Here is an 11,998-nt window from a genome sequence, read left to right as displayed (position 1 = left end):
ATTCTAATTAAATTCTTCTCTAGTCTGCTGGCTGACTTGTAATTAATCCCCTAACTTCCATTCTGCTCCCTTCTCATTCTTTTCATATGGATCACAATTCACCACGATTCTAATCCTATCCAACATAACCCCCTCCCACCACCACCACCTTTCAATGGCAACACATCTTTCACTCATCACTCCCTCAGGACGTGCTTTATGTATCAATGAACCTAACCAAAATAAACTTGCTGTTAGCCATCCTTTTTACTGCTCTTATGATTGACCTTTTGATGCTTTTGTGTCTCTTCTCTTTTCTTACCTTGTACCTTTCCTCCTCGTCCCTGTTCTGTGCAATTAATTTGGCTTTTTCTATTCAAGAGTTGCTTTCTCTCTCTCTTTCTGATGTGCAATAACAGTGTTATTTATCAAGTGTTTTAAGGGAGATACTGGTGCCAAATGAGAATCACACCAGTCCGCACTAAGTGAAAATCCATTACGAGGTAAATGTTTACATTGGTGAAGTGAAAAATGTAAGTTTCTAACATGTTGCTACTTAAGGACTACAACTCCCACATGTATGATAGTTTATGTGCATGAGGGATCAGACAGTCGTTGTAGTCCTTAAAGGATTAGTTCACTATCAAATTAAAATTTCCTGATAATTTACTCACCACCATCTCAGCCAAGATGTTCATGTCTTTCTTTCTTCAGTCGGAAAATTAAGGTTTTTGATGAAAACATTCCAGGATTTTTCTCCTTATAATGGACTTCAATGGAGCCCAAACGGTTGAAGGTCAAAATTACTGTTTACATTGATCCCAGACAAGAAATAAGGGTCTTATCTAGAGAAACCAACGCTCATTTTAAAATGTTATGTTTTAACCATAAATGCTCATCTTGAACTAGCTCTCTTCTTCTTCTTCTCGATTAGAATTCCAGCAGTGTAGACACTGCTAAGTGTATTACTGCCCTCAACAGGTCAAAGTTTGACCTAAATTGTCATATACAATATGCTAGTGCAAGTATATAACAATTAGTTCAAACTTTGACCTGTGGAGGGCAGTAATACACTTAGCAGTGTCTACACTGCTGGAATTCAAATAGAGAAGAAGAAGAAGAGAGCTAGTTCAAGATGGGCATTTATTGTTAACTTTTTTTTTTTTTTGAGCGATTGTTTCTCTAGATAAGACCCTTATTCCTCATCTAGGATCGTGTAGAATGCTTTGAAGCTGCAATGAAAGTAATTTTGACCTTCAACCATTTGGGCTCCACTGAAGTCCACAATATGGAGAAAAATCCTGGAAGTTTTCATCAAAAATCTTAATTTCTTTTCGACTGAAGAAAGAAAGACATGAACATCTTGGATGACATGGGGGTGAGTAAATTCTCAGAATTTTTATTTGAAAGTGAACTAATCCTTTAAGCAGCAACTTGCTCCCAACCTACTTTAAAAAAAAAATCATTTAAATTGTAGAACAAAATGTCATTTTAATCATAAGCTGAAAATGTATCTATGTGAAATTCCAAATGGAATTCATAGCTAACTACATTTTTGCATTTTGGTTTATAGACATATTTTCATGCTGTTCCAGCTGTTTTATGGGAGAATAATGTATAAAATTTGTACGATTTGTGTGTGTGTGTGTAATATATATATATATATATATATATATATATATATATATATATATATATATATATATATATATATATATATATATATATATATATATATATATCGTTGAATATTAATACATTATGGCAAAAAAGATTACTGATTGCAGTAAAACAAATTGGCGCCAAAACGTGCTCTGCTCTATGACGTGGATGGAATGAAGTGGAGAGAGTTCTGTACGAGCCTATGGCTGCAAAGTTCCTGTCAGAACGATGGGCGGGGCCTGGAGATGTCATTCAACCACAGACTGACAGAACTATCACAAACGTGCACCCGAGACCTACTATGTATGATGGCAGAAGCCGGTGAACCCGTACTTTTCACTGAAGTAACGGTTTATTCTCTACTCGCATGTGTGGCTCAATTTGCTGTCGGGTTTGCTTTCGCACAAAAATGTGGGAATAAATGTTCAGCTGTTGATCGGTGGGTCCTCGTGTGGTTATTTTACGACGCAATAGTTCATTTTACACTGGTAAGTACAATATACAAGAACGCTTCCGTTATACCTGCTTGTAACTACCTGCTCGCCTCTTGTCTGTTCCGCCGTGCAGGAGGGACCCTTCGTCTACATGTCACTTGTTGGAAATGTAGCAACTTCTGACAATCTATTGGCAGAACTATGTGAGTATGTTGTGTTGCAACACTCAGCACCTAAAGTAAAATGACAGGTGATTCACTGTTCGATTAGGTGCAGAGGAGCCGTTGATTTAGGTCTGGTTGGTTGAGGTGCAAGAAGAATTTGTTATAGGACTAGAGCAAGACGACATCTAGTGGTGTTTGTTGGTGTTATGTGCAACAGTGCAATGTTCAAAGTCCATTCATTCACTGACTGAACATTAGAGATTATGTAAAATTAAAAAACAATTGTGAAATTAATGTGACGCTTTAAACAGTAGTTAAGCCTAAAGTTAAAGTGTAATCATTTACTCGAGCACATATCATTCCCAACCTGACACAAAAAGAGATGTAATACATACCAGTGCAGGGACTTTAATGCTTTAAAAGGACAAAAAAGCAATATAATTAGTATATCTATAGTCTATATATTCCAAGACTAGGCATTAGTTTAGTCTTGTTAACTATTGAGACAGTAAATTATAATTGTAATTTTGGGTGCTCCATTCCTTTAAAAAAATGTTTAACTAGGCTAAAAATTAAGTATTCTTTGCCATACTCACATAATTGTGTGTGTATATATATATATATATATATATATATATATATATATATATATATATATCTAATTTGTTTTTTTTTTTTTTTTGTTTTTTTTTTAACAGCCAAATAGTTTCAGAATGTTTTCCTGAAGCAATTTTTGAATGCAATTCTCTCTTCACTTTGGAAAGTTAACTTCTGCTTTGCATTGTCTTATGAATGTAATGCATGTTACTGTTTAAAAAAACTCAACAGGGAAAGAATATGGCAAAGCAGATGAGCGGTGGTTATACTCAGACCCAACAATAGTATCTCTAGAGCTTCTGACTGTGGTTTTAGATGGTTCTTTGGCCCTGCTTCTGATCTACGCCATCATTAAAGACAAACACTACAGGTAAATCTGGCAACAGTTCTTTCAACTGTTCCACTGAAGAAAAGGAGTTTCATTAAAAGTCTAAATAATTTACCTATTTGTGATAACACACACACACACACACACACACACACACACACACAGTGCTGCTTGAAAGTTTGTGAACCACTTGCACAAAATATGAATAATTTTAACAAAATAAGAGAGATCATACAAAATGCATGTTATTTATACTGTCCTGAGTAAGATATTTTACATAAAAAATGTTTACATAAAGTCCACAAGACAAAAAAATAGCTGAATTTATAAAAATGACCCGCTCAAAAGTTTGGGAACCATTGATTCTCAATACTGTGTGTGGTTACCTGATGATCCACGACTGTTTTTATGTTTTGTGATGGTTGTTCGTGAGTCGCTTGTTTGTCCTGAGCAGTTAAACTGCCCAATATTCTTCAAAAAAATCCTTTCAGGTCCCAAAAATTCTTCAGTTTTCCAGCATCTTTTGCATATTTGAACCCTTTCCAGCAGTGACTGAATGATTTTGAGATCTGTTTTTTCACACTGAGGACAACTGAGGGACTCAAACACAACTATTAAAAAAAAAAAAAGGTTCAAACATTCACTGATGCTCCAGAAGGAAACAAGATGCATTAAGAGCCGGGGGGGATGAAAACATTTTGAATTTGAAGATCAAGGAATATTGTAATTAATTTGCCTTCCGGGAAACATGCAAGCATCTTCTGTTGCTTCCGAAGGGAAGTACTAAATGGAAAAAAAAAAAGATATTTAAACAAAATACGAAAAATTTGGACATCTTTATCCTGTTCAAAAGGTTTTCACCCCCCGGCTCTTAATCGCAGATTCCGCAAGGTGTTTACAAACTTTCAAGCAGCACTGTATATATACATAATGTTGTCAGTGTTATGTTTTATGCATTTGTGTAAACGTCTCATTTCTTCTTGAACCAGGCACTTTGTTCAGATCACGCTGTGTGTGTGCGAGTTGTACGGGGGCTGGATGACCTTCTGTCCAGACTGGTTAATCGGAAGCCCGAACCTGAACACCAGCAGCTGGCTGTACCTGTGGGTCTATCTGGTGTTCTTCAATGGGATCTGGGTGGTGGTGCCTGGGCTCCTCCTCTGGCAGTCATGGAGGGATTTAAGAAGAATGCATCAGTATCCAAAGAAGAAGAACAGATAAACTCAGAAAATTAGTAATTAACCGTATAATCATCACAGTTATAATTAGCCTTTTAAACTCAACAGAATGAGATGTAGAGAGGGTGTGATGCAGTTGATTATTATACACATTTATTGCGTACACAGGGGAACGGTTGTCAAGCGTATCTTTGCATAATTGCAGTGGTAAAGACACAAAGGAAGCTCACACCGAACTACTGACTCATAGCAACTACTATCTGCATTCCTGTCTATGACACCTAACACTGAATGCCTTGTCACAGCAGCTCTTTTACATCAATTTTGGGTTATGTTTCCCTGCTAATCCTCCTCACCAAACTACCTTATCCAGATGACTATAAATAGTTATGTCAGTTTATGTTTCATCACACCCATTTACTTCTCCTTAATATAAGGATGAATCGTGTTTCTTTTTACACAGACTCTGCTATTGAGCTGGCTGTTTTTCTTGCCAAGTTATGACCGCATAATAGGCTGACCTGCTATATTTTGGTCATGGTCAGTCAGTTATTTGCAGGTCTGACCAAGAAATAAGTTAAAAGAATTACTTCATCATTGTAATTTTTACATGCTAATTTGATGCACAGTTTAGGCATTACAGCTTCATTACAGCTTCATGTGTAAATAATAACACAATTTCATTCTTTTATAGAAAATAGTTTGAAATAAGGTTCCATTTGTTCAAATTAGTTAACTACATTAGTTAACACGTTTAAAACATTTATTAATCTGATATAATGATAATTAAACCTGCTGTTCGTAACTTTTTTTTTTTTGGGTTAAAAATTATCAAATTAATTTTTGAGCATGTACATAACCAGCCAGTGTTCAAAACTATCGCCTTACTTTAGCCTGATTCACAACGGTAAGCTTGTAATAATGTTTTCTAATTCGGGTGGTACTGGTAGGTTTCCGCGGGAAATTCGAGCATGCCGCCATTTGACATCATTATGTCGCGTCTGTTTACATAAAGAACAAGTCCCAGCTTGTAGGCTGTATCATGTGAGGATGAAACAGGTGACAGATCATTTATAGCCTTTTCTCACAGCAGCTGAAAGAATTAAACATCATTTTGATGGCAGATTCTATGGGATGATAAATTAAAGTTAGTGATTAGACTGTACAGAAATTGAATTCTACATGTAATGCTAATGCACACTAAACACGTAGTAACACAATGCTGATGTTGTTAACATTAACAATTTGAGAACGAAGTATAACAATAATAATAATTTGCATTGTTTGATGTGATATGAGCTAAGCGATCGTTAGATTTAATCAACATTGGCGGCGTGATTAACTGTAATGCTTTTTTCCCTCAGTTGGTCAGAACAAAAGTGGCAGATTTGTTACTTGTTCAGATGACATTTTCCGGTGGAAATTCTTATTTTGGTCATACTTCCAAGACGTTGAATTTGTAATTCCGAGAGCCACATTCTCCTCAAAACATTAGATTCATCTGCTGAGGAGCCGTGCTGATGCACAACCCATGTAAAGATGATAATTCTGCAAATAACTGCAAGAGCAGGTTTCCAACAAAGATGGCGACAAAGAGGCAAAACTTACAGACTGCAGCTTTAAAGGTCCCGTTTTTCATGTTTTTTTGACGTGTGCTTATAGTGTGCAATATAACATGTGTTCATGTTTCGCGTGTAAAAAAACACAGTATTTTTCACATAATTTACTTATCTGTATACCGCTGTTTCCACTGTCATAAAAACGGGCTGATGACTTCCTTGTTCTATGAAGTCCCTCCTTCAGAAATATGTAACGAGAATGCCAGCGGTTCCTGTGTTGTGATTCGACAGCTCTGAGCGCACGGTGCCCGGAAAAGTCACGCCTCTTAACATAATGTGGAGATGCACGCGCTCAGTGTTATTGTAAACATGTCTTTAATTCTACCCTATTAATTTGAGCCAGAATCAGACCCGGTGATTGGACTGCGGGATGAAAATAACAGCGTTTCGACGACATGGCGACAAACACACTCTACAAACGCAACTCTTGTGTACTCCTTTGGGCGGAGGTTAAGCTGCATTCACGTCACCTCGTATTTACCGGAATCTTGAAATGACAACACGTGACGTTATATTCGGAGCTGTTCACGTCCTTTTGGTCCTTGGACTGGAATTATTATGCGTTTCCATGGCACCACTATCAACACCTAATAAATCAATCTACAGCAGTCAGGTGGTACAGCGGCCACGTGGTACATCTGGGAGCTTTCAGAAAACTCCCAGCTTACAAGCTGTAATTACGAGCTCTACGAGGACGTGAACGCTTTTTACAAGCTAGAATCTTGTAACTATACAGGAATTACGAGGCCGCGTGAACGCACCTTTAATCAAAAAACTTCATTAAAGAAGGAAGTAGAGCGATGTAGTCCAAACTGGCCGTTCGATGTAGGCGATTTCTGTTAAATAAAATATCTCGCTTGGCATTGAACTTGAGCTTTAAAATGTTACAGATTTTATTTATACTCTAACAACAACATTACACACTAGTTTGAAACATGGGATCACGAAGAACGGGACCTTTAAACGTTTACTAATATGTTATTAAAATCAAAAGTTCTATCTGTTAGTATTATTTAACTAACTTGTTTGAGAACTAACAATGAACAGTTGAATTTGTATTAACGAATGTAGCCTAAATAAAAATGAATAAATAATGTAACAAATGTAGTGCTCATTAAGTTTTTTTTTTTTTTTTATATTAAAATGTTTGAACAGTATTACAGGATTCTCATCAAAAATCACTTTTGCTGACTGATCTGCTCTACACAAAACACAGGAACAGAGCGTTAAATCACAAAGGATTCGATGCTTACTGTAATTACAGTACACATGTTTAAGTGCAGAACATGAAGACAAGGAAAAAACAATATTTACACCATATACAAAAACTGAACAAGTACATTAGTTAAATAAATCATCTTTCCTCTTTTCCATTCTTTGTCTAGTTTTAGTATGATATGATCAAACCTCTTCACTTTGCTTTTTGAGGTTCGAATTAAATAAAAGGAGACTGTCAAGATTGAACTGTCTTCTTTGTATTCCCTAGATAGTGAGAAAGTACCTCATACTTTATGTAGTAGTTTAGCTATAGAGAGAAAGGCTTGTTGAAGACCCAGTCCCTTCGTGGCGCTGCAAGCTTGGATCTCCCATATCCGATCTGTGTAATTGTCCAGCTCCAGCAATGTAGACACCTCTCTAATAGTCATAGAGTTTGGCAGGTCTTTTTTGTTGGCCAGCACCATCAGGGGAACTCCTTTCAAATGCTCATCACTCAGAATCTTCTTCAGAGCTTTCTTAGCTTCTCCCAACCTGGCACGATCACTGCTGTCCACCACAAACACCAGTACTTTACATCCCTCCAGGTAGTATCTCCAGTTGGCTCTCATAGTCCCCTGTCCCCCAACATCCCACACGGTCAGTGAGGTCTTCTTGTCCAGCTCTACAGTTGCAACATTGAATCCCACGGTAGGTGAGGTGTCCATTACCACTCCCCGCTGCTGTCTGTACAACAAAGTGGATTTTCCAGCTGAATCCAGACCCATGAGGACAACCTGAGGAGTCTTTTTAAACTTTTTAGACGAAATGGCGCCCATCCTGGTTTGAAAGACGCGTTTCTGATTAAACTTACTTATCTCAGCAGCTTTCAACAGGCATCTGGCACCGGGATCCTTGATTTCTGTTTTTGTGTGAAATCGTATGCAAAGCAGAAGCGACACTGAACGACTGTACGCAGCTGAAATTATAGCTCAGGGATGTCCGCGTCATACTGCCAGACGAGTTGGTCCACATTTTTAAACGGGTTTGTCAACTTTACATGCTCGGGATCCCTGAAACTATCCCTGTTGCTGTCGCTATGCTTTCAATGTACAGTCAATGAATGGGCAGGGGAAGTTTTGTCTATATATATAGATGTTTTATTGACATGTTTTGCCCGTACTTCCTGCATTTTCTTTGCTAACCGAGGTGAAAAAAATACTATAGTAATTTATAGTAGCTAAATACTATAGTGTTTTTGAACCATACTATAATGTATTGTAGAATACTGTAGCTATATATTATAGTATTTACAAAACTTTATGCTACAGCATGTATTAGTGAACTGATAAACTGAAATAAATATCCTTTAGTTTTTACTAGCCTACAGTAAACTGTATTTTATTGTCATATAATATACCCTATAGTTGTAGAAAACTTAAGTGTTGGGTAAAGTAATTTGTTGATATTACTATGGTTATTTTAACACAGTAACTATAGAATTATCCTACCACAACAAATTAATTCAAGTACTTTACTATAGTTTGGTTCAAAAACATTATTTACTATAAATTACCTGGGATGTGATCATATAATTGCGAGTGAGTCATTCCAAGAAACCGGTACGATTTGGACTTACACATTTTTAGATTTTTTTACCAAAATGTATTACTTTTCTGAACACCCTGAACACAACATTAATGACATATTTAACTTCCAGAAAAACATATTTTCCCATCTCAGGCATCAAATCCCTGTTATTACTGGTCATTATTTTAAGTTATGGACACTATGGGAGCTCTCTGAATATTATTATAAAATGTATTTGATAAAATCAACATTTTCCTATTAATCAGATGTTCCTCATACAAATTCAGTATATAAAAGTTACATAAAATCTCACACTTTTGCTATACTAAAGCCTGAAATGGGCACTTTTTGTGACAGCAACCTCATCATTTTTTATCAAAGGCTTAACTTCAGAAATCAGTATTCTTATGATTCCTCTGAACATTTCAGACAGAGTTCAACAAACTTTAAATTACTTTTTCATAAGCTTAAAAAAAATACTAAAAATGTAGGTGTAACGGGGTTGACTGTGATGGGTTTGTGATTTTTTTTGCCCAAATTGGCCACTGCTCTAAATCTAGTGAATAAATGAAGAGCACATGGCATGCATGATATTAAGAAATCATGAATAATGTTGAAATAACAACGATAATTTTCACAAGTAGTAGTTTTCTTTAATTGATGTAACAGGGTTGAGTCGTTAAGCTTGACCAACACAATTTCACAACATAATTTAGTTATAATTATTAAAGAAGGTGGTAACCTGTGTCTGCTCACAATATAGAGTACCTCAGGGATGACGTGGTTTTGTAGATAAAACCCGGAAGCGAGTTAGCATTTTAGGACTTCCGATTCCATCGCCCTAAAGTCTATAGGTTTTTTTAATGGGTTTTTGCTAAATCTCCTGAAATAAGGTCTGTGGTTAACAAAGTCTCTAAATACTTTCACATTTTGATCTATGACATAAAACACTTATAACCCGCTTGTGATTTTTTAAAAACATTTATTGTGTCTTAAAAACGGCGGTTGCTAACAAGTTGCCAAAAGGGACTACTTCCCTTGGCGGCGACTTTAGACGTCATCATGACAAACGGGACATTTGGACAGCATTTCTCATGAAAAAGTGGATAAGTATTCATACACAGCGCAGATCATAATCAGCGAACATGTTTATATATAAAGTTGTTTTTTATATAAAGTTTGAGGAAGCATGTTGGTGACGACATTGATCCGCAACCATGGTGTGCTGTAGTCCATTTATAGCCTACTGTTAGCTTTTTATATCTGACGACTTTATTTAGGCTTCAAAATCTATAAATGTTGTGTTAACTTGTAAAGATTATCTTTATAGACAAATCGTGTAAGTGTCATAACCCTTTGTTAAACACAGAGCTTATTTTTTGCGATTTTTCAAAAGTCTATGGGAAAAATGAATAGGCTTTCAATCGAGGGAACCCGTGCGCCACTAACTTCCGGGTTGGCCTACAAAAACATGTCATCCCTGGGGCACTCTATGTTGTTCAGAAGACTTCCTATTAATGATGTCACATAAGTATCAGTTCATTATTTTTATAGGGGGAGAATGGTTTGTGTAACGGGGTTGAGGGGTTACTGCCTTTAATACGATCTTTCTGACATGGCTTGAACGCACCATATGGTCTGCCTATCACGTGGTATATCTCATGTAATTATACAGTCTGTTATGGCTTAAAGGGGCTCTATGTAGGAATGACACCCAGTGGTCGAAATAGGTACTGCAGTCCAAATTCAAAATATTGTTTGCCCCGCCCCCTCGTTCAAAGAAGCGGCTGGCCAAGGACACGCAACAAGAGAGAGTGCAATTGACAATGGAATCTGAGGAGACTTACACACTGTAAGCTGATGAGATGCAGAGGCTTTTTAGGTTGGGTCAGAATCTGTGATTCTCTGACCCAGTTTGTTTGCTGGTTTCCATGGCTGCAATACGGCAAAAACTGGCAACCTGTGATGTCGAAATACTATTGGATAAACTGGTTTGCACAGACCAAAACCGGGTGTGTCTCATATGTTCTGAAAAGTAAAGCTGCGGGCTCTTTGATCGCCCCCCTGGTGGCTGGATGCAGTACAGGTCATAAACCCCACCCTCTCAATGCAGTCGAATGAGACTTCAGTGAAAACTTAAAAATAAATTCTGCTTCAAATAAAACTTTCTGAAAGATGGTTTTGGTCATTTAAGGTAGGCTAGTTGTTATCACACTGATATATATTCAATTGTTCGTTTTTGTGATGATTTAGATTTTAGCTAGCAATTTGATGCTATAAAAACGGGGCGTGTCGTCATGATTCGCAGTTGATTGACAGCTTGTCTGAGGACTGTCGGAGCTTCGAGGGGAGATTGAAGATGTATAACTAACTGTTAATTTTCGATTTCTTTGTTATTTAACACCAACAAAATGAGCTGTTCAGCAGTAAACTGTACTAACCGACCTACAGGATCTGATGGATCACTGAACTTTTTTCTGTAACATTAAATGTGGGCTTCATAAGCCAATTAATAAATGTTATTAGTTAAGATAACACACCTAATGTTAACCATGTCGGGAAAAAGCAGGCGATCTTTATCTGGCAGTTACTTATTATTTTTATGGGTATAAAATAATAATTAGCAGGACAAAACTAATGATAGCCTACTCTAATTACAGCAAACGATCTCCTGTAACGTTAGTCGATCTTGATTTTAAATGGCAGGACCGTTTCTGACGATTTAGAGTTGTTTCTAGTGGCATATTATATTGAGTTTATCTACTGAATTTGCTGTTTCAAAAATATTATTTTATTATATTATTATACCTATTTTATAGGTAGAATTTTAAATTGTGTATAATTTTTATAGTCTATTTAACATATGTGAATGATGACGCAGTCGTCTGGGCGGAAGTTTGATACCGCGACTCCGCCTCCGGGCTCCACTGACAATTCCTTCTGCGCATGCCCAGGCTCCAAACTTTTCTTTTTTTTTTGACGTATTGCGTAACGTGTCAGCGCCCATTCGTTGGCCCATTTTGGCTTCAGTTCATTACAATGGAAGGAAGCGGCGTCGCGCCGGCCATCTTTTTTTACAGTATATGACCGAAACAAAGACATTCCGACAAGGAACGCACATTTTCAAAGTAGAATATCTGGCTGTAGCATTGTTTTTCTGAGGAACATGTAGGTGAACTTAGCATGTTTCCTAAATATCTGCAAACATATTGGGCTATTTTTATGCTTTATTAAAATAAAAAGAGCTTACATA

At 36.8% G+C, this 11,998-nt stretch overlaps 2 protein-coding genes across 2 annotated transcripts; one reads left to right on the top strand and one right to left on the bottom strand.

The window, feature by feature from the left end:
- The first annotated feature begins 382 nt into the window (after positions 1–382).
- Positions 383–7,028, top strand: ebpl (EBP like). Its single transcript, XM_067405333.1, has 5 exons — positions 383–482; positions 1,753–2,129; positions 2,209–2,278; positions 3,068–3,206; positions 4,154–7,028. The coding sequence occupies exons 2-5, from the start codon at positions 1,815–1,817 to the stop codon at positions 4,383–4,385; spliced, it is 756 nt and encodes a 251-aa protein (XP_067261434.1). The 5' UTR covers positions 383–482; positions 1,753–1,814; the 3' UTR covers positions 4,386–7,028.
- Positions 7,029–7,127: 99 nt separating this feature from the next.
- Positions 7,128–8,092, bottom strand: arl11 (ADP-ribosylation factor-like 11). The gene has a single exon (XM_067404702.1). The coding sequence runs from the start codon at positions 7,992–7,994 to the stop codon at positions 7,464–7,466; it is 531 nt and encodes a 176-aa protein (XP_067260803.1). The 5' UTR covers positions 7,995–8,092; the 3' UTR covers positions 7,128–7,463.
- Positions 8,093–11,998: the final 3,906 nt, after the last annotated feature.

This window comes from Chanodichthys erythropterus, chromosome 12 (assembly GCF_024489055.1).
Source record: "Chanodichthys erythropterus isolate Z2021 chromosome 12, ASM2448905v1, whole genome shotgun sequence".
Taxonomy (NCBI): Eukaryota; Metazoa; Chordata; class Actinopteri; order Cypriniformes; family Xenocyprididae; genus Chanodichthys; species Chanodichthys erythropterus.
This window is presented reverse-complemented; position numbering and strand designations above follow the sequence as displayed.

Bases quoted from the DNA above. Each gene is read 5' to 3' on its own strand.
- ebpl (XM_067405333.1), top strand. From the start codon at position 1,815: ATGAAGTGGAGAGAGTTCTGTACGAGCCTATGGCTGCAAAGTTCCTGT. The intron at 2,130-2,208 runs GTAAGTACAATA...TCCGCCGTGCAG, and splicing joins CAATAGTTCATTTTACACTG to GAGGGACCCTTCGTCTACAT. The intron at 3,207-4,153 runs GTAAATCTGGCA...TTCTTGAACCAG, and splicing joins ATTAAAGACAAACACTACAG to GCACTTTGTTCAGATCACGC.
- arl11 (XM_067404702.1), bottom strand. From the start codon at position 7,994: ATGGGCGCCATTTCGTCTAAAAAGTTTAAAAAGACTCCTCAGGTTGTC.